Consider the following 27,274-nt stretch of genomic DNA (forward strand, 5'->3'; position numbering starts at 1 on the left):
AATATGGTAAAGTCAACAGAGCTATAGAGAAGAAATAGTTTAATTATATTAGACAGTCTAAGGCTACATGAAGATTTTCAAGACATTAAAAGTTCCTAGAAACACAGCTGGCAGCCTTATTCTTTAGTTTAAAGTGTGTTGCACCAGAAATCCTTTGAGGGTGTTGGAACAAAGAAGCTCAATATCACGAAATGTTTGATTGGAAAAACTGAGGAAAAACCTGCAATGTACAGCCAAAGATTTGGAAGATGACCCAACAAAAGGAGGAAAAACATTTCAATGCAGTGTATAAGAAGAACACTAGACAAGTAATGGCCTTCATGTTGGGGCATCTTGCCGAATACCACTCTTAACCAAGAAGAACAAAAAAATTAATTTGGATAGACCTGTGAAGTTCTGAAAGAATGTTTTATGAAGTGATGTGACCAAACTGGAACTTTTTGGACCCAAGGATCAGCAGTATGTCTGGTGCAAAAAAAGGCAAAGCTTATAACCAGAGGAACACCTTCTCCATGGTCAAACATGAAGGTGGGCCAGTCCTGTTATGGGGTTGTTTTACTGTAGCAGGAAGTGGATACCATGACTGTATGAAGGATATTCTTTAAAGTATCAGGCCATTTTGGCAAGTATTGTGATGCCTTTGGTGCAAAGATTGAAACTAATGATCAATGGACTTTCCTGCAAGACAATCATCCCAAAGTATAAATCCAAATCTACTTAAGCTTGGTTTAGGGATCAGTTGTAGAATGGTCTTGAGTGGCCTGTTCAGACTCCAGATTTAATTCTCATTGAAAATATTTGGTTGAATTTGAAGAAAGCAGTGGCAAAGTAAAAACCAAAGATTATCAGTGATCTAAAAGCTTTTTCAGGCGAGGAATGGGCCAAGATTGCAGTAGAGAGGTGATAGAAGCTTCTAAGCACTTCCAAACAGCGTTTATTGATGGTTTTTACGAATAAAAGATTCTATACCAAATTTGACTTTTGGGGGTTTAATAATTTTGAACATGAACATTTAGAGCCAATTTGTTTTTGTTTATTTTCATTATTCATCAACTTATGTTCTCAGAATTGCTCAAATGTGTATTAATAAACTCTAATAGTGTACTGATGCCTTTGTTGAATTGTTTTCACAAAATTTTGTTCTCTGCAGCAACATGTCTTGCAGGTCAAGGGGGTTGAATAATTTTGATTGTAACTGTATATTTTTCCACAGGCCTAAAAAATAAATAACCAAGTCTATATATTATAGCCTATGTAACAACAACAAAACAAGCCTACGTGCTTGAAACTGTCAAAAAAAGTTTGGTTCTGTTGGTGCGCTGACAGTTGCTGTGTCCGCATTCTCTAGCTTGTTTGCTTGTTTACAATTCGCTATATAGTAGATTCCATGTAGTGGCTGCTATGCATGGAAAAAGTGCCAGTTCTCAAAGGAATGCAATCATTAGTCCACTTTTTTTTCTTTTTTTTTTTTGGTAACAGGCAATTTGAGTTTGAATCTGCAAGCACTGCTGTCATGAAAGAATTATGATATTAACTTAAGCAATCTTCTGTTCAAGATCTAAAATGAGACTAAAGACAGAACCTGTGAGTCAGCTTGCATCTTCAGAAAGAACATGGCAGGCCTCGGAAGACTTGGAGAAAAAAAAAAAGTAGACAAAAGAGAGCTCCTTTGTCAGTGTCTGCATTTTTTCATTCATTCATTCATGCTATTTGGAGTATTATAGAAGTGCACTTTCTGTGCAACAAGAAGATCAGGTTTTTCCTGCTGCTTTGTAAGTATGCATAGCCGGAGGGTTTGAAAATCGAAACAAAGTGAGCTTGTCATGCATCTCAGAAGAATTCTTTTATTTTATTCCGTTTCATTTTTATTGTATAATTTCATATTTTTAGAAAGCAAGCATATTACAAAATGGAAATAAAAATCAATTCATTAAAAATAATTTCGCTGAGTTGAAATAATAGACAAAGAGCAGTTTGTGTATGACTATTTCTCAGCCTGTCCAAAAGCTTTGGCAGGATTATTGATTTTTTTTTATTTTTTATTTTTTTTAGTATTAATGTTATTTTTATAATCCTATTGCAACAGTTTGTGTGTAGTGTAGTTCAAAACCCAGTCTATTTTTGTTTCCCTTCAGACAAGAACAAAATACTCTAAATTAACACTTTGGAAAAACTGCTAAATCCGTGCAGTGTTTTCTGTGCTTCATTGCCATTGGATGTTCTGCCAATAGTAGTACAGCTTCGGGAGGGCTGGCTTGCCAACATACGGTTTGAAGTAAGTGTCCTTTGACCACTGTTCTGGTGTCAGACATTGGCATGTTTACTGGCAAAACAAAGCGTCCGATCGAGCACGCCTTGGATTTGTGCTTATGGATCTGTCTGTCACTATTAGACGGTATCAGGACAGCTTATCCTGTAGTCACTTTCAGTAGTGTCCGTGTGCATCGTCACGCCTCTGTGCTCTTTTCCTTTAAACAAATACTCTGCTCCGCAGTGTAATCCCCCACTTAACACTCACAGCCAAACGCTAGCTTGGCATTGATCGATGGGCTCCGACAGATTACAGTTTTAAGGAAAGCTATTCTGACTAGAGCTGACTAACCTTCATCACAGCTCTCGGGATTTCATCTGAAGTACGTCTTAACGGGCTGTTGCCATACAGCTGATTGTATTACTTGAAAATCTAGTTTAAATGGTTGTGATTACTGTTGGACCCATGGCTTAGTGGTTTGCTTGTGTAGCTATGTTGGTTTGTCTGAAATTATTTCTTTTATATACAGTCAAGCCCGAAATTATTCATACCCCTGGCAAATTCTGACTTAAAGTTACTTTTATTCCACCAGCAAATTTTTTTTGACTGGAAAAGATAATAAGACGATGTACAACAGACATCATTGTGGGAAAAAAATATTACTCATCTTTTATTTACATTTGAACAAAAAGTGGCATGTCCAAAATTATTCATACCCTTCTCAATAATCAAGAAAAGCCTTTTTTTTTTGGCTATTACAGCAATCAAACGCTTCCCATAATTGCTGACCAGCTTTTTGCATGTCTCCACTGGTATTTTTGCCCATTCATCTTTAGCGGTGAGCTCCTACTCTTTCAGGTTGGAGGGTCTCCTTGCCATCACCCTGATCTTTGGCTCCCTCCACAGATTCTCAATTAGATTTAAGTCAGGACTCTGGCTGGGCCACTGCAAAACGTTGATGTTTTTGTCTGCTAACCATTTCTTCACCACTTTTGCTGTGCGTTTTGTGTCGTTGTCGTGCTGAAATGTCCACAGGTGCCCAAGGCCAAGTTTCTCTACAGACTGCCTGATGTTGTTGTTGAAAATGTTGTATGTATTGCTCCTTTTTTTATGGTGCCGTTTACTGTGATTAGTTTCCCTGGTCCACTGGCTAAAAAAGAAACTCAAATCATTAGGTTCCCACCACGTTTGACAGTGGGGATGGTGTTCTTAGGGTTGAAGGCTTCTCTTTTTTTACGCCAAATGAAGGCTACATCATTGTGGCCAAACAATAAAATTTTTGTTTCATCTGACCATAAAACAGAAGACCAGAAGTCTTCTTTGTCCAGATGAGCATTTGCAAAGGCCAAGCGGGCTTTTGTGTGCCTTATCTGGAGAAGTGGTGTCCTCCTTGGTCTGCGTCCGTGGAACCCAGCGGTATGCAGTGTCTGTTGGACTGTCTGCCTTTAGATGTTGCCACCAGCAGAGCCCAGATTCATCAGGATGGCCTTGGTGATGATCCTTGGATTCTTTTTTACCTCTCTCACTATCCTCCTGGCCAGTCACTTTTGGCTTCTGACCACGTGTGGAACGTCTTGTATTTTTTATTAATACTTTGGACTGTAGCCACTGGAACTTCAAAGCATTTAGATATGGTCTTATAGCCCTTTCCTGACTTGTGAGCAGCCACAATGTGCAGCTGCAGGTCCTCAGTGAGCTCCTTTGTCTTAGCCATGACTGTCCACAAACCAACAGCAGAGAGCTTCTGTTTTTCACCTGTTGAGTTAATTAAAACAGCTGTTCTCAATGAATCAGGTTAATTAGGATGCTTTAGAACAGCTTGGACTATTTGGAATGCTATAGAACTTTGGATTTTCCCATAGACTGTGACAGTTTGCAAAAGGGTATGAATAATTTTGAACATGCCACTTTTTGTTCAAATGTAAATAAAAGCTGAGAAATATTTTCTTTTTTGTATGGTTTGTTTTATTATATGACGCTTTAGAGATGCCAACCTTTATTATAGGCCGGCGACTGATGAAAACAAGCTGTGGTGGAATGAAAAACCTACCATCAATTGGAGGGCCTGTTTTCATTAAAGGCAAATGTTTTATTGGAGGCATCCTTTTTTTCCTGCTCATAGTCACAAGACAGAATTAAAAAGGGGAATGGAATCGATAGACCCTGAGGAAATGAGGCGATCTGAAACTGTTGAGGCTCCCCGCCGCCACTGTGCCTGTGCTTGCTCTAATTAGTTTATACATAAATCCATGGCAAAGATTTAAGAGCCCACTATAACTTTTATCCTGACCTAAATGGAGTAAATTGGCTACGGATTAGCTCTCAGCGAAAAAGAAGAATTTTTACCTCAACAAAGACCTTGTTTTCACTGGTGGACCATTTGTTACAAATCCCAAATGATAATTCAGAAGAGAGAAACTACTTTTTAAATGGGTTAGTTCATCCGTAAATGAAAAGTCTGTCATCGTTTATGCCCCCCTCATATCTTATGAAAACTGTATGACTTGTTATAAAAATGTTATACACAAGTTTTTTTTGTTGGAGTTGAACATTAACCAAATCTTTCCATTGCACAATAGGTTCTTTATAGTGGAAATGGGTTAGATTGTTAATGTTTTTACACTAGAATTCAGAGAACTATTCCATGAAAGCTTCTTTGGAGAACTCAGTCGCATTGCTGTGAAAATTTCCTTTTTGGAAACTTTATTTTTAATTTAAACATTGGATGCCCATTTTCCACAAGTTGATATGTGACCCTGGACCACAAAACCAGTCATAAGGTTAAATTTTACAAAACTGAGATGTATATATAATATGAAAGCTCAGTAAATAAGCTTTCTATTGATGTATGGTTTGTTAGGATAGGACAATATTTGGCCGAGATACATCTATTTGAAAATCTGGAATCTGAGGGTGCAAAAAAATCTAAATCCTGAGAAAATCACCTTTAAATTTGTCCAAAGTAGGTTCTTAACAATGCATATTACTAATCAAAAATTACATTTTGATACATTTACAGTAGGAATTTTACAAAAAATCTTCATGGAACATGATCTTTACTTCATTTCCTAATGATTTTTGGCATAAAAGAAAAATCAATAATTTTGACCCATGCCATGTATTTTTGGCTATTGCTACAAATATACCCCAGCGACTTAAGACTGGTTTTGTGGTCCAGGGTCACATATGATTCTTTAGGGTCTTCGAGAAATGTCTGCAAAATACTTTGGTTAAAATTCCTCAGTGGTCGTGTAAAACGACTCCCTTTTTACCTTGTCAAAAACAGCTCTGTTCACAATGACCCGTTTTAGTGCATGGCTCTTTAAATGCTAATGAGCTCTGCTCACTCCGCCCCTTACTCTTCAGTTTTTTTCACTGTGTCCTCAGTGGCTCTGATGTCAGGCAAAATGAAGACTTCCAAAGTTCACTTTTATATTCAACTGCAAAACACCTGCATTGCTTACATAAATTTGTTGTCACTACAGCTATCTGTGTGTGGAGAAAATGGAGGACAGCGTAAAAATATGCAAATACGGGACAGTCCGTCAGCGCTTGTGGGCGATATGACATCGTGCTGTTTAGAAAATCTAAATGGCTTGATAATTGAGACTGTTTAGGCTGTTGGGGGATTGAAAAATAAATTGTGAATGTTTTTTTTTTTCATTCACTGTAGGGTGGTTGTGTCCACACACATCTAAGATGCATTTATATGCAAACTCCATGTAAAGGTGAATTTGAAACAAAAGTGAGTCCCCTTTAGGAGTGTAGTACAGTGTTTATGCTGCTTTTTTCCATATGAAAGTGAATTGTGACCATGACTGTTTTTAAGGTAAGATTTCTAGTCAGTAACAACATAAATTTCCATCTGTTCTTCATAAAAAGCCTTCAGAAGACTCAGAATATAACGCATAAATTGATTTTACTATAATTTTGTGGTCCTTTTTTAAAAAAGAGTATCTTTTTTTGTATTTCACTGAAGAAAAAAAATGTCATACAGCTTTGGAATAGCATGTAAATGGCCATTTTTATATGAAATGTTTATTTATTACTGGTGGTCTGCTGCGTTTTTAGCATTTTTACTCCCCCTCTCTCTCTCTCTCTCTCGCGCTCTTTTCCCCTATGCTGTTTTTGTATGTTTTATCACAGGGCTCAAAGCATGCATGGGCAGATGATGTCAAAAGGAGGTTAGGAGAGGTTGCTTTAGTCCCTGGTGTGCTGGCATTTTACCACAGAGCTTTTACAGCTCTGACAGCAATATCTGAATGACTGCATTTGTGTTTGCATTTGTCAGTGCTTTTGTGTGTGTTTATCTGAAAAACTGTATGTTGGCTTTGCAGTCTTCAGAATGGCATATTTTTGGCGTTTCCACCACCTGGATCACGAGCCGGGAATATTTAGATGCGTCTCAGGCTTTCACTCAGCATGTTGTCGAGAATTATTCTGGGTGCTAAATAAACAGGCGGCATGTAATCATTAAAGCCATATTTTTCACCTTGAGTGTATTCGGATTAATTAGGAAATGTTCCGGCATGCAGAAAATCTTTGTGCCAGCTGGTTGTTCTGCCGTCTTTGGTTTGACGAATGCACCGTAAATTGTTCACAGTGGACTGCCGACTCTCCAGCGGCCCTTGTGTCATCAGTCTTGAGTTGACTGCTTTATTGCTATGGCTTTTAGTTTAATCCTGTTTCTTATTATTGACCTTTCAATATTAAGTGGAACACACAGGAATAGTGGAGCTTACTGGATGCCTAATCATTGCCGTTCTTTTTAAAGGAGAGGGATATCAGATGTGACAATACAGCCACCTTGTTGACCTTCACTTTTGATTTAGTGTTTTCGCTTAGGACTCTGCACATTGTTCAGGTCCACCGCAAACTGTCACATTTTAAAAAAGAACAATACCCAGAAGCCACTGCAGATCTCTTAACGACTAAAATAGAAACCAGGCCAGTTCCCACCTTCCTCATTCTTGTATTTCCTGTCCGTCTTTATTTTAAGATTCCAATTTATTTTATTTTCAGCATTGCTGCATTTTCTTTTTGAAGAGCAGGTTGTGTGCTTGGTGTGAGTTTGTTGTTTCTTATAGAGCAAGGGTTTTCAACCTGTCTGTGATGTGAAGATACATAAAACATAGAATTCAACAGACATTTTTAAAGGGGACATATTATGCCTCTTTTTACAATATGTAATATAAGTCTCAGCTGTCCCCAGAATGTGTCTGTAAAGTTTCAACTCAAAATGCCCTACAGATAATGTATTGATGAAATGAGCGGCTGCTCCCTACCCCAGAATAGGGCTGTCTATGCTGAATACATGCGTTTTAAAGCCATATCAGTTTAAACTTCTTAAATGTGATTTTCTAACCACAAGTTCTCTTTCATGTCTTACTGCACTTGAACTGTCAAATACACACAAATACGAAAGCAGTGTAATATACAGTAAATAAATCAATAAATCCACTACTCTCTTGTCTCCTCTGAGGCTGAGACTTTAAATGGTATTCTGTGCTCGCCTGTGCAGCCAGCGACAGAACAGTTAGCAAGCTTTGCTCGAACTTTTGCTATGTTGTTAGAACTTGTACACCGTTGTCGCTTGCGAAAACAAAATGGTAGTGCAGTGGGTCGAAACATGCTGATTAAAGGACGGTAATATTATAATAAGATCCCCTTCCTACGTTATGGGTTGAGCAAAATCTCTCGTTTTTTCACGTTTGCAGAGAAAAGCTTACCAAAATAAAGTTACTATTTACTTTTTTACGTTTTCCGAGTTGGTAGATGCACCAGGGACCCGATTATAGCTCTTTAACACTGAAAAGATTTTCATGATATGTCCCCTTTAATGTAAACCTACCATTAAAATTATAGACTGATCATTTATTTGTCAGTGGGCAAACTTTGGCAAAATTCACCCTCAAAAGTGTTGTTATAGCAGCCCGGCACCTTGTTAACATGACTTTTTTTAGGCAAAAAAAAACCTTGTATACTGTTACAGTTCCTGCTAAGTCAGCCAATCAGATTAGAGCTTGCCAAGTCTGGAAAGCACTTTCCGCTATTTAAGCAGTATTTATCAGACAGTGAGTATAAGAGCAGCAGACATCTGACACTAAGACCAAGTTCTCCCTAGTGTCACATTTTCACTTTTCCGTGTGTGATAGTTTTTTACCCTGGAAGTGAGGCTGCCAGGACTTGTTTAATGTGCCCCTAGTGTGTGTCTGTGTATCTGAGCATGTTCACACTCCCAGTTGCACACACTTCAGCCCCAGGGCTGTGGCGTGCTTCTCTTCCTCTGATGTGTGATTTACCATTTAATTGATTGGGCTCTTTGTATCTGAGCTGCTTTTTTAAAAAGAAGCCCTCGTGGGAGAGGTGTTTCCAGCAGGTACTGCTTTAACAAGACAGTCAGCACTCAGGAGGGAACACGCTCCTGATTAGTGACAAAAGCAGGGGTGTGGAGGTGAGACTCTGTGCCGTCGCACTTCTCTTTTGTCCGTGTTAAATGAGAATGCAGGGATTGGCAGTGTCACTGAAGTGTTTGGTGTGTGTCATGGCTGGGATGGAGATTTCTGAAGCTGTTGTTGAACACTCTGCTTATTTGACATGTGGAAATTGTGTAGGCCATGCCTCATTTGCCTTAAAAAATCATGAATTAATTTTTTTATATATATATATAAAAAAAAACCTATAAGCAATTCAGATTCTGGTTTCATTAAAGAGTAAACACTGCGTGTGTGTTTCATCTGTGGAGAGTAAAAGTATTCTTTTTCACAATTGACTGCACGTATATGGTCAAATGCACACAAAGTAATCAAAATGTGGTATCTCTAACCCCTTTTTAGACCCAGTTGACTTTCAATGATTGGACAAAAAAAGTTATATATTCTTCAAAATGTCTTTTCTTTTTTGTTACACAGAAGGTCACGTGTTTGAAACAACACGAGGGACTAATAATGACAATTAAAATTATTATTACAAACTGTCACTTTAAAATTAATTTTTGTGTTAGTATGGTTGACTAATTTAAGAATGGCTGATTATTTTGTTTTCTTCCATATCATTTCATGTAATTGCTCTTTACAATTTTTGAATCGCAACAAGTCGGCAGGTCACCGTTTTTTGTTTTTTTTTCCAAGCAAATTTGCTATTCAGCGAAGCCATTGTTATAATAGTTCCCTTCATGATTGCCCGATAGTTAAATAATCAGTGTGTTTCTTTTATAACTCCCTTCACTGGTGGGAACCTTCCAGAACGTCAGAACCCCTTGTGTTGCTGTTACTTTGCCAAGTAGCTTCTGACAGATGTCCATTCATCATATTGGCATACTCAAGAAAAAACAAGCCAATTATTTTGACTTAAAAGCAGTATTTCTACCCCTCTGAACATGAGAGCTCCACCAGCATTGAAACATTCATGGAATGTTCATAATGACCAGCCAGTTTTTAGATTATTCATTGTTCGCTTGATTAATGTGAACTAATCCATCGTTCACAGCTCATCCACCAGTATTGACCAGAAGAGAGGGCTGAATTCAGCCATCTTGACTTGTTGAACTGCAGCCATTTCCGTTTGAATTGCAGATGTTCAGAATGGCTATTTGATGGGAATTAGTGACTTATAATCTTTCAGTTTTAAAACTTGCTTTTAAAGGATGAAGACTTGACACACAATTACTGATATGTAAAAAAAGTTTTCACATCCGTTATATATTATCTGGAATTCAACATGAATCAATCTCTTGAGGTCATCTCAATCGGGTTGAGGTCAGGACTTTTCTGTTTTTCTGTTGTTGGTTTACTACTGTGCTTTGTGTTGCCAGTCGGATGACCTTACATTCTCTTACAACATATTCTGAAAAACTTGGAAATTTCTTGTCCATTGATAATACCAAACTTTTCAGGCCCTGAGTCATAAAAGCAGCCCAAAACCATGATGGCTACTCCACTGCTGTGCCTTGTTTGGCTCTTGGGTTTTATCTGTTCTGAGAATATTTTGCACAGTAGTTCTTTTGCAATCTCACAAGTGTTGTTTTGGAAAGACATTTTGTCTTACCAAGGACTGATGAACAACAAGGCTTTTAGAGAACCCTTTCAGCTTTCTGTATGTCAACTGTTTTCAATCTGAGATGGTTTCGTCACTCTAATGCTTGAGGTTTGGTTCACAGCAGGCAAACCCAAAATTTGTCAAACACAAGGCTACTTGAGTAGTCATTTGTCTAGGTGTTCACATACTTTTACCGCCCTGCCTGCAGTGTGAATATTTTCACATTATGTTCAAAAGACAAAAGGAAATGTCTTACTTTGTGTGCTATTTGTTTAAACAGACTGTGTTGAAGGTTAGAGCAAAATCTACTGTACAATAAATCCAGTTAATCGAAAGCTTTCACATTTTTTCATGTATCACTATTATTAAAGACAGGATGTTCTGTATCGCTCAAATGATTGAATAAGAAAAAAATGTGACCAGCTTGCATTGTTTGCATAGAGTTTAGGGAATTTACTCTATATTAGCTTCTCAGTCAATTGTTTTTTTCCCTCACAATCCCTCGCTTACCATCCAGCATGATGCAAAGGCTTTACCACTTACTTTCAATTGCTTACTACTTCTCTCCTCTTCCAACTCTCAGAAATCAACAAATCATTCTTCATCCCACAGCACTTACTTCGTTTTGCATTTTCACTGTCCAGTAGATGCCAATGCATTTTGGCAGGTACCCGATCGTGTGTACGGACTAGTGAGATTGCACACGGCGGCTTTCAGAATCTCTAAAATCCCTTCATCGTTAGCCGACCTCAATCAGAGATCCTGTGGGAGGAAAGTGTCCTAATGTTCCTTACGAATGTCGGGTGAGATTAAAGCTTCCCTGTGGTTCCCAACACCACTCCAGTGGTCCTTTTACTGTGAAAAATGCTTCAGACTTTCTCTACCGTGATTTGGAGATCAAATGCGTGGTGTTGAATTTGTGTTTTTTAGGAGGAAACATTTTTCTTGTGGCAAAGTAAATATGAAGTCCATTTCTCTGTAATTATGAAGATAATAGCTTTTTAGACTCCCATTCGATGTGACATATTGTGTGTGGAGAGAAATCGTAAATAAATTAAACTTCTGAAGTTTCCCTGAAGTACCTTTGGAACGATTGTCCTAAATTCCAGATGCTTCTTCAGAATTACAAAACAATAGCCTTTCGTTTAGAGAAGCTAAAGAGAATCATAAATAATGGTCGTTTCAGGAACCCCAAGCTAATTAGCGTAGAGCTGATTGTCAACTTGTCTGTGCCAGAGTCGCTACGCGTCAGTATCCGAGGAATCCCAGGAGAGCGAAGTAAACTGGCAAAGATCAAAGAGACTCATTCTAGGTGTCATTATTTGAATGAAAAAAGGGTGTCTGTACTTTTTCCTGGCTAGAGAGAGAGAGAGAGAGAGAGAGAGAGAGAGAGAGAGAGCATCGACTATCCAGAATGTTGTGCTGCTGCTCATGCATTTAAATGGCTCTCATAACACCTTGAATCTGCCTTGTGCAGTCAATGTTTGGGGAAAATCTGAGGAGATTGGGGTGGTTGTGTCGAAAGCTGAGGAAGACTGATCTGCTGACTCGCTTCCGATGACGCTTTCCCCGCCCTTTGTGACCTGGAGTGTGTATTTACTGTGAAAAATATATACAAGGAAAAGGCTGCTGGCTGTAATTGCACACTTCCACCTGAGGCACTTCCTCTATGACTTTTTCTCTAAGCTGTCAGTCCAAACGCTTTCGATCCAGTGGAGATGGTTTAAAAAAATAACAAAACTACTGTGGTAAAAACTTCGGTTTCTGGAAGTGTCTCCAGAGAATGTGAACTAAATAGCAGCAATTTAGCCCACTTACGTTTGTTTTTCTCTGTAAGTATGAAGAACAGATGGATTAAATATGCTGCGCACTTCTCGCTGCAGACAGAGCAGATGAATTTAGCACCAGGGTTTTAATGACTTCATACATTTGCTCTTCTGCTGTTCTAGGTACCACGTCTTTACTTGTCACGGATGTGTGTCATTGTCTTTTATTGTGTGTGTGTGTGTGTACAAAAACCAACACCAATATTACAAAATATAACATTTAGAACGTGTATAAATCACTTGTTTTTCTAAAGAAACTTTGTCAAACAGTAATACCTGCAGGTAAAGTTACAGTGAGAAAGTTACACTGCATCTCTCTCGCCTCCCCTGAGTCCATTGAGTTTTAACAGATGGTGGGGGTAAAAATTTTGAATTTGAAGATTGGGGTAAATTCAACTTATTTTGTCTATGTACAGTAAGTATCTTCTGTAGCTTCTGAAGGGCAGTACTACATGAAAAATATTTCATTATTTCATATGATATTTAGGCAAAATAAGAAAAATGTATGCATCTTCATTTTGTTCAAAAGTGTACACCCCTGGCTCTTAATGCATCGTTTTTACTTCTGAAGCATCAGTGAGCATTTGAACCTTTTGTAATAGTTGCATACGAGTCCCTCAGTTGTCCTCAATGTGAAAAGATGGGTCTCAAAATCATACAGTCATTGTTGGAAAGGGTTCAAACAGACAAAAATGCAGAAAAAACAAAGAATTTGTGGGACCTGAAGGATTTTTCTAAAGAACAGCGGGCAGTTTTACTGCTCAGGACAAACAAGGGACTCAACTAAAAAAAAACAGCTGTGGATAATTCAGGTAACAACACAATGGTAAGAATCAAGTGTATGTAAACTTTTGAATGGGGTCGTTTTTATAAATTCAGCTATTATTTTCTCTTGTGGACTATATGTAAACATCTTTTATGTGAAATATCTTATTCAGGTCAGTACTAAATAAAAAACATGCATTTTGCATGATCCCTCTTATTTTGGGAAAATAGTTAACATTTTGAAGATTCTGCAAGGTGTATGTAAACTTTTGACCTCAACTGTAAGACTTAAAATGGCATGAAAATATGATCTGTGGGATTTTTTAATGAGTAATCAGCTTTGTAAAATTTAAAGTAAACATCTGTGACCAGTATTTACAGAGCTTTGATGAGTGATGATCCCAGAAATTCAAAAATAGTTTGTTTTCTCTCCCTTGGAGAAGCTGTGAATGTTCTAATACTAATCATAATAATCATAGTTATTTTTTTCATCTAAGGGCATTTCTCAAATAAAGTCAGTGAATTAATTAGAGTGTTGTATAATTAATTTGATTATTTATTTATTTAATGCGAGTTGATAAGAGCAAATTAGATGCTCTAAATTGTTCTTATTTAGGCGAACCTTGTAAGTGGTACAGTTTAACCCATTAACAGCTAATACAATTCTCAAAGAACACACATACCCATTTTGCACTCGTATTCCCTAGTGTCTTTACTAAGCAAGTACTGTGATTAACCCCTAAAGCTCTCTTAGCGAACTACCGCTCACAGACTATTTCTTTACTGTTTCTTTGATTTGCTTTAGTCACAGTCTGAACAAACTCAGTGTTTGGCTTATTTATAGATCGATAGATGACAAATACAATCTTCAGTTTGCGATTTGTACCATGTTTGTGTGTGAAGGACCAAATGAAAACATTCTCAAAAAAGAATGAAAGGTTAGACCTTGCCGTTTGTCTCCAATCTTTCTCTCGCACTCAATCTTCCTCGCTCTCTCACTTCTTAATAGAGTTCCAATAGTGGAACAGCAGCTGTTTTTTTTACTGTGGGGATTCGGATGAACTCTTTCCTCCTTATTAACATGCGCAGTGACTAAGCTCTCTAACTTTGCTGACCTGGCATTCTCCGCTCCTCTCCGTAAGTGTACTTAGTAGTACTTAAGAGAGAAGGCATCACTATCGGCATACCTTGGGTTATGGATTTTGGCAAACCCCTAACCCTAAGTATTAAACTTCTTAAGTCGTGCTGCACAGTTTGTCCTACAAAGTTTGTATTCAAATCACATCACTTTTCTAAGAAATTAGAAGAAACTTAGACAACCTTGTCTAACTAGTTAGACATATCTAGTCATTAAAACTGCATAGAGGCTTGAGGCTGTCCTTGTCTGACTTCGACCAGTAAGCAACAGAAAATGTAAAAATATACACAGGCCCGATTACCATGGGCTTGATATTTCGGAGGGCACTTTGTCCCTATCTCTCGAAAACAGAAGTGAGAGACTGGACACTCATGCCACGCTCTCCTTTGGGGTTTATCTAGCCAAATGTCAACCCAAAGCCCCTGAAATCAAACCCAACCCTGCATCCCATTATGTAACTTTAGCTAGAGAGTTATCAAATTGAATACTCTTTCTAATCTTCCATCTACAGCACCTACTCCAACACCCTCTTGCCCTGAGCCGCACTATCTTTTACATAAGAGACGTTCCCAGGCTAGATAGAGATAGAAGAACACTATTTCCAGATTAATTGGGACACGTTTAAAAATACTTTAGGATGATATTGCGTCCTGGTTCGGTTTAAGATCTCTAGAGCTGTATTATATGACCTGTAGCCCTTCGATTTCGAGTCTGACTTCATTGAGTCTGTCGCCTTTTCTGCCTCGAGATAAAATAGACTTTTTATTTCCTCGTGTGTGATGAACCGAGACCCGCAGATGTGGTTTCGACGGCATGAGCTGCAGCGTTGATTGATGAAATTCCATTTCTGATGTGAATCCAACAGCAGAGGGGATCTCATTTAACCAGACAGACACATATTGAAGTGATTACGACAGAAGAGAATGGCCAATTATGTTTCTGCCAGACCCATATTATGCTGCGAAACAACTAGTATTTTTAATTAGCGATATTTCTAGGGTGGAAGGAGTGAAGAAGAGCTATTATGACCAGGGATAAAGCAGACACAGGCACTGCTCTGGGGAGTCGTCCACATACATAGTAGCATTGCTTCCTTTCACATCGAGACGTACACTGATGGCATAAACCTTTCTAATTTGGACACAGTCCCCGAAACCGCTCAGAGCCAGTTGTGGCTCTATTGATTGGGGCAGATGCGCAAATTTAGAAAGCCACTGGGACCACCTTTCATCTTGTATGTATCCAGAGAAAGCGCCTGATTAGATTTTGCTCATTAAAATGCCAGTTCTCTTTCATATGCCTGTTCTCGTGTGTCTAATTCCTCTTCCTTTGTTGTGTCTCTACAGCCATTGGTGTCCGCTCTTTCCATGAGTGGCATCCCTCATCACACGTCTCGTATACCAGGCTTTGACTACCAGGCCTTGGAAAACGCACTAACAAGGAGTGCAAATGCCCCTGCTTCTCATGTGACCACTACTTCCTCTTCGTCTTCCTCACGTGGGCCTGAAAGGGATCGGGATAGGGATAGGGATCGGGAAAGAGAACGAGAACGAGAACGAGAACGGGACAAGAGGAAGAAGAAACACAAGAGAAGGTCTCGCTCCAGGTCTCGCTCACGCTCCAGATCCAAGTCCAAAACCAAGCACTCTTTGCCCAGTGCCTACCGCACCTTCAGGAGATCCAGGTACCGGCTTGGGAGTTATAACATATTTCCAGGAACGATTTAAACTGTTAAAAAGTGCTTGTTAATTGCTAATGGCGTGTACCTAGGGCTACATTTAATGAAATGTAAATGTCTTTTCCACCTTTTTAGCTGCCCAAAATGTGTTAATCAAAGTTGCCTTTTAAGTTAAATGTAACATGTGGTTTTAGGGCTTAAAAGTTGGAACTAATCATTTGGAAATTTCACTTCTCAAAGTTTGAAATACTGTTGCAGGAAGAACCATTAGAGTTAATTTTGGATTTTTGTATGAATTGGCTGTCTGATCATCAACTTAGTCACAACTTTAGATCTCCTATAAAACAAATAAAACACAAACAAAGAGGTGTTTTTTTATTGAACACACAGTGTAAACATTCAGTGCAGGGTGGAAAGACCACGTGGAGACTTAACTTTAAAGAAACAGTTCACCCAAATACATTTTTCATTTACTTATCCTCATGTCTTTCTAAGCTTGTCTGACTTTTTTCTTCTTCACAAAAGATGTTGTTTTGAAAAATGATGATAATCAAGCATTGACCTTGATTATACGGACAAAAAGTTTTCCGGCCCAGAGCCTGTGTAAAAAATAATAATATGATGCTACAACCTTTGTTTAAAGTATTTTTTAACCCACTGTAATTTATCTCTGAATCAATTATTTTTTTTTTTGACCCGTCTACAAAATAGTAGATGACTCATTAAAAATACATCTGTGACATTTAATATTTTGGCTTTCATCACTATACATGTTTGTCTTTCTTAAGAAAAATATTGACAAAATCAAAAAAAAAAATTGAAACAGGGACCTCTGCTTGAGTTAGCAAGGAATGACCCAGTAATTGTGATCTGGTTGAAGAAGAAAAACTTTAATGAATCAGTAGTAAATCAAAGGTTTCACATACTTTTTCCTGCATCTGTAATCACTTAATACATGCGGGCAGGGTGGCTTGTCAAAGTTTTATTCCCAGAAACTTGAGGCAAGGATGCAATGCCCCACCTCTAAACTTTTGTTCACCCCTCTGCTGCCCTCATTTTTTTTATTCCGTCCTCTTTATTGGAAATCAAGGCCGATTTGTCATTATCCGCTGCTGAAGTTGCAGTAATTACAGTCCCCTCATCACGCCCGTCCTGACACGCCGTAATATAATTTCTGGAGATTAAATCATTTCGGCCCTCAGCATTTAAATCACTTACAGTGTGTAAAAGGCCTCGCTTTCTTCTTTCTCTCTCTCCATCTTTCACAATCGCTGGCTCTTTTCCTCGGTTGTATTTCCATGCAAACTTGCCAAACAAGGGCAAAAAGTGTGGCTATAATTCAGATGAACTTGCTAGGTGAAATATCGTAAGGAGTAAATGCGCTTCCTCTAAAATGAGATAAGAAATGGCCTCTATCTCCCTCTTTCTCTGCGTGTATAAATATATATATATTTTGTAGAATAAATCTTGTGTCTGTGCAAGAGAAAGATTGAGATGAGTTTTGGGCAGAAGCTCTTCTTAGACTACTAATCTAGTTTGGCTGAGCCCCTGTGGGGCTCTGTAGATATCGCCTTGGCTTTAGCCATGTTCTCCAGCTAAGAGCTATATGAGAAATCTTTCTATCCCTGGTGGTTTTCATATTCCTCTGTTATTGAACTGCAGTTCATCCGCTTACTTCATAGGCTTTGCACTGCTGCGCAGACTGCAGCGTCTGCATTAAGATGACAATCCCATCTTCGTCTAATCCAGATCGTCTCAGCTTCAAGTTAATTTCTCATCGGGCACAGCCCCTTCATGGCCTTCCAGTGTTGCCCTTTCCCATTAGTCCTCAGATGACCTGAGATAATGAGTGTCTGGAGTGCCACTACACCTTTGTCCACGCTCACCCCATGTGTCATCTCCTTCCACAACTGTGTCATTAGCAGGCACGGACACGTACGTTTCTCAAGCCACACACGTGACCTCGTGGTTTTGACCTTGTTCCCTGATTGCTGTCGAGCGGCCAAGGGCCTTTAGACCCACGAGTGTTTGTTTTACATCAGGTCAGCTCGTGTTTGGGCCGAGTCCTGGTCAAGTGTGTCTGAGTATCGCCACTTCAGTAGAGGAAATGAGTGTTAAAGTGTTCAGCTGTCACCTTTTGTACTCTCCCCTAGTAATTGCCATTCGTTGTGAGTTGATTTCGAATTTAAGAGGGATTTAATAAACAGTTTGTGTCATGTAGTCTTGAGGACTTCGAGGTAAAGAGCTAAAGTGCATGTCAAGCTTTCAAATCCTGGGAAGCAGGTTTTCATAGAGTGTTTTTATATATAGACTCAGTTCAAACTTGTTTCGACTTGAAGGGGACATCGGATGTTCAGTTATCAAGCTGTTTTGATTTTCTGAGCAGTATGATGTCATACTGTTGAGGCCCCGCCCACGACCACTTACGGTCTGTCTGGATTAGCATATTTCCACCCTTAGCCAGTTGTACACTGTCAGCCATTTTCTCCATGCTCAAACAGCTGTAGCGTCAACGTCTCGTAAGCAATACAGGAGTTTTGTAGGACTTAAAAGTGAACATAAGAGTCTTCATTTTCTCCCGACATCAGAGCCACAGAGAACGCAGTGGATTTGTTTTGTTCTTGATGGTAACGTGCCATCGAAGACAGAAAAACACAAAAGAGTGGATGGAATGAGCAGTAGCTCATTAGCATTTAAAGAGGCATGCATCGAAATGAACAGAGCTGTTTTTGATAAGGAAAAATGAGTGTTGTTTTACACGACCATTGAGGAATTTTAACTAAAGTATTTTGCAGACATTTTATGAAGACCCTAAAGAATCATACCAACTTCTAGGGCTGGGTGATAAATCATTAACGATAATTATGAAGTGCGCCATTCGGACAGTTTATCCGAATTCAGCGAAGAACATAAATAAGTTAAATAAGTTTATAGCCAGATGATACAGTGCTAATAAACAGGAGTGACGCTGTGCGCAGTGATACAGTCAGAAGGCTTTTTAATCTACAAATCGCCATCATTTACCATGGATTTACTGTAGTTGCACTAACTGCACCATGGTATTGTGTCAGAAATGTGGGTGTTCGTGTCCAATTTTATTATATTATTAATGTAGACATGTATTAAATATATTGAAGGAGGAGTAATGGAATATAATTACAGTATTTTTTTGTGATTTAAGCTATAGCGTTTATGTATTTATATTTATAGTTTTTCATGCAAACACATAGAAACCGTATTACATTTTTGCCATGGTTCTGCGGTGCTATATTTGGGGTTTTATCTGTGATTATCATGATCTAACTGTATCTATGGAAGAACAATGGTTAATTAAAAAAAGTAACAATTATATTTCCCCATATACAAATGAGGTTGCTACAATTTTTACTGATATATTACTGATTTTGATAATGAACATAAATCTACATCTGCGACTAACTCAAGCTACTATCAAATGTGTATTTCTACACATTTAACAAAAAAGGTAATAATATTATTAATATTATGAGGCAACACAAACCTGTTTTTTGTTTTAAAACAATTTTACTCATTAGAACATGTAGTACTAAGAAATTATTTTTTATTATTGTTTATACATTTATTTTGTTAAGGAAAATGGCTGGAAAAGTGTTTGTCATATTCTGATGATAAAGAATTGATTAAACCACAATTAACCATCTTGTTTTTACAACTTTCACATTGGAGCAAAAATCTGCCTCTAAACTTAAAAAAAAAAAAAAAAAGTGACATTTATCATGATAATTATTAATATCGACTGATACGAAAAAAAATATTGTGATACATTTTTTGTCCATATCGCCCAGCCCTACTAATTTCTGGGAAAAAGGTAATCTGTTGTCCCCTTTTAATTGCTAGAATTTTTAACCTTTTTCAAATCTAACCAACTTAATTTGCAAACTGAATCTCCTCTGTTCACCAAGGCTTGATTTAAAAATACAGGTTCTACGATGTTGCAGTGAGAACACTAATATTGTGAAATATTATTGCAATTTAAAGTAACTTTTTTCCAATTGAATACCTTTTAAAATGTAATTTATTTGTGAGGACAAAGCTGAATCTTAGCCATTACTCAATCTTCAGTGTCACATTCCTTCAGAAATCATTCAAGTGTGAAACATTTCTTATTATCAATGTAGAACACAGTTGTGCTGATTAATATTTTTGTGGTAACCATAATAGAAATGAACAGCATTTAAAATAAAATGAACATCTTTTGTAACATTAAGTGTCTTTACTGTCACTCTTGATCAATTTAATGCATCTTTAATGCATCTTTGCTTTCTTAAAAAAAAACTTTTAAACAGTGGTGTATTTATTTAATTTTACTTTATTTAGACAGATTAGTAGAGACCTTTAGTATAAAATCGATTATTTATTAATTATAAAAGCAGTGGCATTTAAATAATGCAGAATCAATGCTGAAAAACTGACTCCAGTCTGGAATTCTAGTAAAGTGACTTTAATTGACATCTTTTTCATAGTGGCCAGCATTGATTTTGCATCAGTTTACCATATTTAGTGAGTAATCTACCATTTATTTTATCAATAATTATAATACAACATCAAGTAAACAAGAAAATTACTTACTTGTCTAGACAACTTTATATATGTAGCATAAGTAAGTGTTAGGCCTTTATATCTAACCTGAGCCTGTTGTTTTTTTATTACAGCCTTCATTATTAACAAGCCCATATCTCAGTCGGTGACTCCGACAATAAGCACGGACATTAAAATAGTATTCCCAGGGCCAGAAGTAATTATAAAGCGGCTGTATTCTGACATCAAACACGACCATGTTGTGTCTCTAATTTTTGTTACCGCAAATAATAATACCGGTGTCAGTATTTATAGCTGCTCAGTCATTTTTATTTGCTGCCTCATGACACCTGACATCTCTCGTCTCCGGCCAGTGCGTCAACAACACCAGGAACCAGGCGCACATTTATCCTTAATGAGTATATCTGTTCGGTGTAGCGGAAAAAGAAGACAAATGAAATTCACACTGGACACAATTTTAATAAATGGATGCAAATGCATTATGGTGGAGGAAAAAATACTTTCCTCTTCATCAAATAAAATCTTCGACACCCCTGCAGTAGATTATTAATGATTAGATTTAATATCTGTTTTTCTTTCTTCTTCCTGCCTGTATAAATATATATTTGAATCTGTCCCTCTGCCTGTTCCTGACCCTCGCATATTCATTGCTCTACTTTGAAGCGTGTGTGCGTACGAGATATTTATTTTAATTCACATATCCTTCTGTGTGGGTATATACACGTATGATTGCATTTCAACCTACGCACAACTCTTAATAACAGCCCATCCGTTTTGCTACTGGAATGCGTTCGGCAACATTACAAGCATTTTCCAGGGTTCAGTGAGGCTCATTTTAGTATTGTTATTGAATGTTAAAAATTTGATGTGGTCGTGCCCTGCAATGAATTATATCTATAATTCTTATTAAAATGAAGTGGAATTTATATTTTATAGACTTAGGAGGGGGGAAGGGTTTGTTTTTTACTCCAAAATTTATTTGTCAAATTCACAGCATTGCTGTCAAGTAAATCTGCTATAAATGTGTCAATTGCTGCTTCATTTACAACTGTAAATTGTAACTACCGACACTCTTGACATTTATGATTCGCCATTTGAGATCCACTCAGGTCTAGTGTCAGGCTTGCTCTGGAGAACAATGCTCACTGATTTGCCCAAATTTTTGAGGTCCGTGACATTTCTTCACTGTCTTCTTCACAATGTTTACAGTGATGTCTGCTCTGTATGGCACACAAGTCTAGAACTGTCAAAGATAAAAATGTGATTTCTTGTGACAGCTATTTCAGTGATTTATGCCAGATACTGGCAGGGCATTTGATGCGCTGCTATAATAAAAAAAAATGATAATAGCATGCAGCATGTTTAATTGTCATTAAAAATTAACAATGAAATCTCACTTAATTTCACTCACGCAAAACATTTTTTAACTATAGGCTATCATTTTTATTTCCTAGCTTATTTCAGTTTAAAAAGTAAATTAAGTGTACACTGCGTTCAAAAGTTTGGGATCAGTTAGATTTTGAATGCTTTTTAAAGGCTTTTCTGCTCATCAAGGCTGCATTTATTTGACTAAAAATACAGGAAAAACAGTAATATTGAGAATTATTATTGTAATTTAAAGGAGTTGTTCACCCTTTAGAACAAAAATGTACAGATAATGTACTCACCCCCTTGTCATCCAATATGTTCACGTCTTTCTTTCTTCAGTTGTAAGGAAATGATGTTTTTTGAGTAAAATATTTCAGGATTTCTCTCCATATAATGGACTTCTATGGTGCCCCCGAGTTTGAACTTCCAAAATGCAGCTTCAAAGGGCTCTAAACGATCACAGCCGAGGAAAAAAGGGTCTTATCTAGCAAAATGATGGCTTATTTTCCAAAAAAAAAATACAATTTATATACTTTTTAACCTCAAATGCTTGTCTTGCCTAGCTCGTCAAGACAAGCGTTTGAGATTAAAAAGTATATAAGTTGTAAATGTTTTTCGAAAATAACCGATCGTTTCACTAGATAAGACCCTTCTTCCTCAGCTGGGATCATTTAGAGCCCTTTGAAGCTGCATTTAAACTGCATTTTGGAAGTTCAAACTCGGGGGCACCATAGAAGTCCATTATATGGAGAGAAATCCTGAAATGTTTTCCTGAAAAAACACAATTACGACTGAAGAAAGAAAGACATTAACATCTTAGATGACAAGGGGGTGAGTAAATTTTTGTTCTGAACGTGAACTACTCTTTTAAATCAGGGATTTTCTATTTTAATATACTTTAAAATGTAATTTATTCTTGTGATGCAAAGCTGGATTTTCAGCATCATTACTCCAGTGTCACATGATCCTTTAGAAATCGTTCTAATATGCTAATTTATCAATGTTTGAAACTGTTGTGCTGCTTTATATATATTTTATATATAGACATTTTTCCTGAACACGGAAGTAAGTCCGACTCTTAACTGAAAGAATGCTTCGCATTTCCGGTCTGCATTGTTTCTAGTCAAATTAGGGTATATTCCGAGCTAATAAACTAATGTTAAACCTATTAAAATGTTTTTAAAAAGCACATGGCTCCATAGCGCCATCACTTGGCAATGTCGCAATGACCGTCATTTGTCAGTGCCTCACTTTAATGAGTGTAGATGACACGAAGCAGCGGACGTTAGCTACATTAAAAACAGATGGACGCTATTTGAATGGGTTCCTATGGAAACCGGAACAGAAAAGCATTCAATCTGACGTTATAATTCGTAATGGCGGAAGTGTGTGTGTGTGTGTGTGTGTGTGTGTGTGTGTGTGTGTGTGTGTGTGTGTGTGTGTGTGTGTGTGTGTGTGTGTGTGTGTGTGTGTGTGTGTGTGTGTGTGTGTGTGTGTGTGTGTTTAAGAGCATAAACAATCTTACTGATCCTAAACTTTTAAACAGCAGTGGAATATAATATTAGTTTCTGTTTACAATAATAACCTTTCTTCAGTGTTCAAGAGCTCAACACCTCGGTTACTTTTTTAGAATTTTGTTCATCTTTCAGAAAGGTTTTGAAGAGGTAATGGAGAGCAAAGAGCAAAGAAGCATCATCAACTTGACAGTCAATTTAACAGCTTCAAAAAGACTAACCTGTGGGTTGATTTCTTGAGAAGTTGTTGACCACATTTCTTTCCTTTCAATCTTTTCTCTCTCTCTCTCTCTCTCTCTCTCTCTCTCTCTCTCTCTCTCTCTCTCTCTCTCTCTCTCTCTCTCTCAGGTCTCAGTCTCGTTCCCCCAGCCGCAGAGACAGACGGGCTCGCTCTCCAGACAGAAAGCGTGATGAGAGGGAGAAGGAGAGCTATGGTCCAAGCACCTACCGCTTTGGTAGCAACCCAGCGCTGGGCAGGAAGCGCTCCAGATCAAGGTGGGGTGGCACTTAGGCATCAAAAGAATATTTTTTAGGACAATTTTCTTTTTTCTTGCTCTGACAAAAACAATGCAAAACAAAAATATTTTAGTTACACATAATTTTCTTAAAACTACGTTTTAAAAGCTTGGGGGTCAGTAATTTTTTTTTTTTTTATTCAGTAAGAAAGAATACTTTAGCAAGCATGCATAAAATGTTACAAAAGATTTTGATTTCAAATATATACTGTTCTTTAAAACTTTCTATCCATGAAAAAAATTCTAAATCATGGTTTCCACGAAAATATTATATTGTTTTCAACATGCATAATGCAATAATATAATAATAACAACAGTATAATAAGAATAACAGTAAAAAAAAGAAATGTTTCTTGAGCACTAGATTAGCATTTTAGAATGATTTCTGAAGGATCATGTGACACTGAAGACTCAACTGAAAAAGCTGCTTTATGTCACTGGAATAATTCACGGTGTAACACATTGAAATAATATTTTTTTTTGTAATATTTAACAATATTTCTGTTGTTTACATTTTGCGATCAAATAAAAGCAGAATTTGTGAGCATAAAAGATTTTTAAAAATTACAAAAATCTTTTTATAATAAATATTATTGTAATAAACTCCAAACTTTTAAACAGTAGTGTACAAAAAAGTGGCCAAAGGTTTTATTTTTTATATAAACTGTCGTTCAAATTTTTTTTTTTTTTAATGCTCATTAAGGCTGCATTTTTTTGATCAGAAATCAAGAAAAAAAATTTATATTGTGAAATATTATTTCAATGTAAAATAACTGTTTTCTATGTAAATATATTTTAAAATGTAATTTATTCCTCCGATGCAAAGCTAAATTTTCAGCATCATTACTTCAGTATTTAGTGTCACATGATCCTTCGGAAATCATTTTAATATGCTGATTTATTATCAATGTTGAAAACAGTTGTGCTGTTTCATATTTTGTTGGAACCTGTGAGATATATATATATAAGCATGATCTTTTCATTCACTGTAATCCTTCTATATATATATATATATATATATATATATATATTTTTTTTTTTTTTTTTTTTTTTTTTGGCTTTTTTAATGAATAAAAACACTTTGGGGACACTTTTTTTTGAAAGAAAGTAATACTTTTATTCAGCAAGGATGTGTTGAATTGATAAAAAGTGATAGCAAAGACTTATATTATTAGAAAAGATTTCGAATTTGAGTAAATGCTGTTCTTTTTAACTTTTATTGATCAAAGAATCCTGAAAAAAAGAATCACTGGTTCCAAAAAAATATCATGCGGCACAACCGTTTTAAACATTGATTAAAAAAAAAAAAAAAGTATTAAATCATATGTTAGAATGATTTCTGTGACACTGAAGACTGGAGTAATGGATGATGAAAATTAATTTGCATCACAGGAATAAATTATATTTTTAAATATATTAAAATAGATTTTATTTTATTTTAAACTTATTTATTTCACAACATTACAGTTTTTTTCTGGATTTTTGATCAAGTAAATGCAGCCTTGATGAGCATAAGAGAATTCTTTAAAAAGCATTAAAAATCCTGCTGATCCCAAACTCTTGAACAGCAGTGTGTATGTATATATTTGTTTTGTGAATTCAAAATATAATGACAGCAGGAAGAACATGTGTTTGTATTAACGGCAGCTGTGATAAGGCCTCGTTTTAAACTCTCTAGCTCTCTTGTCAGCAGGCATGCTGCTGTTCACAGTGGGTAAAAAGTGCTTTCCTGGTGTTCCCCCAGAGTCTGCACCAAGCATGATCTTTTCATTCACTGTAATCCTTCTATTGAAGAGTCCTGTGAGACTCCACTCCATGACACCGCTATCCTCACCCTTCCCTTTCTCTCATTTCCTCTACCTTCCCATTATTTTCTTACCGACACCTATAAGGCGCTAAAGCACCAGAGAAAGAGATGGTCATGGTGACTTCTCAGATCTCACTCGGCTTTTATGTCATTGGTTTTTATCTGGGCGGCCCACTCTCTCCAGTGCTCTTTAATGCTTAGCTGAGAGGTTTCTCCATATTCCTTTTGCACATCTCCTATAAAAGGAAAAAAAAAAGTTCAGCATCTTTCATTACACCCTCAACCCTTTCTGGTTTGAACCGAGGGAAGAATTTGAGAGCGAGAGATGGATGGTTGGATCACTTACAGGGTTTTAGTGAGGTTTGGTTTGTCAGAGTGATGATGGAAGCGTTTCAGATGCAGAACCTCACTTACATGCAAGCAGAGGAAGATTGAGTGTCTGAGTGCCTGTCTTGGACCAGGCAGCAGCTGTTGTCTCGGAAATATAGCATAACGGTCGTGTTACGGAAGTAAAATATCACTCACATCTCTTTATAGGAAAATATGTTTTAACAAAATGTGTAAATCTTTCTAGACAGACAAGCCATGAGCTCTGAGGTTAAGCTTTAGTAGATGCTTCACAGTCACAGTCAAAGAAATTTTTCATTTCTGTATATTTGTATATAAATTTGATCATTATACACTGCCATTCAAATGTTTGCGATTAGATTTTTAATGTTTTTAAAAAAGTATTTTCTGCTCATCAAGGCTGTGTTTATTTACAGTAAGATACTGAAATATTATTGCAATTTAAAATAGTGGTTTTCTATTTAAATATACTTTAAACTAAAAACAAATGCATGTGATGCAAAGCTGAATTTTCAGTATCATTATTCAGTCTTCAGTGTCAAATGATCCTTCAAAAATCGTTCTAATATGCTAGATTTATTATCAATGTTGAAAACAGTTGTGCTGCTTAATATTTTTTTGCAATCTGTGATACTTTTTTTTGGATTCTTCGATGAATAAAACTTTAAAAAGAACAATAGAAATCTTTTATAACAATATACACTAACGTTGAAACGTTTGGGGTTAGTAATTTCTTTTTCTTTCTTTATTTGTTTGAAAGAAAGTAGTATTTTTTTTGTTAAATGTTAAATTGATAAAAAGTGAATTGTGAAGACTTATATTGTTAGAAAAGATTTCTGTTTTGAATAAATGCTCTTCTTTTTACCTTTTTATTCATGGAAAAAGTATCACAGGGTCCAAAAAATTATTAAGCAGCACAACTGTTTTCAACATCAATCATAAATTAGCATAGTAAAATGATTTCTGAAGGATTGTGTGACACTGACTGATGAAAATTCCGCTTTGCATCACAGAAATAAATTAAATTATTAAATTAAAGTATATTAAAATAGAAAACTGTTGTTTTAAATTGCAATTCATAATATTACCGTTTTTTTCAGTATTTTTGATGAGCATAATAGACTCCATTAAAACTTTTAAAATCTTACTGATCACAAACTTTTGAATGGCAGCTTATCGGTATATAAAATGTATAGTATCATCAGATGAATAGAATAAAATAAAAATTATTAGAATAATATTATTTACATAATGAAATAAAATATCAGTAATGCGTAATATACATACAGTCAAGCCCAAAATTTTTTCATACCCATGGCAAATTCTGACTTAAAGTTACTTTTATTTAACCTTTTTTTTTTTTTGACCGGAAATAACACAGGCTTCTCCCAAAAGATAAGATGTACAAGAGGCATCACTGTAGAAAAAATATATATTTCTCAGCTTTTA

General features: G+C 36.6%; 1 protein-coding gene across 1 annotated transcript in view; it reads left to right on the forward strand.

Moving 5' to 3' along the window:
- sfswap (splicing factor SWAP) overlaps positions 1-27,274 on the forward strand; it is a 116,052-nt gene that overhangs the window by 75,497 nt on the left and 13,281 nt on the right. Inside the window, exons 14-15 of the mRNA XM_073824021.1 lie at positions 15,364-15,701; positions 23,504-23,650. Of these exons, the coding sequence (XP_073680122.1) occupies positions 15,364-15,701; positions 23,504-23,650 (485 nt within the window). The remainder of the gene's footprint in view (positions 1-15,363; positions 15,702-23,503; positions 23,651-27,274) is intronic.

Source organism: Garra rufa, chromosome 19, assembly GCF_049309525.1.
Source record: "Garra rufa chromosome 19, GarRuf1.0, whole genome shotgun sequence".
Classification (NCBI taxonomy): Eukaryota; Metazoa; Chordata; class Actinopteri; order Cypriniformes; family Cyprinidae; genus Garra; species Garra rufa.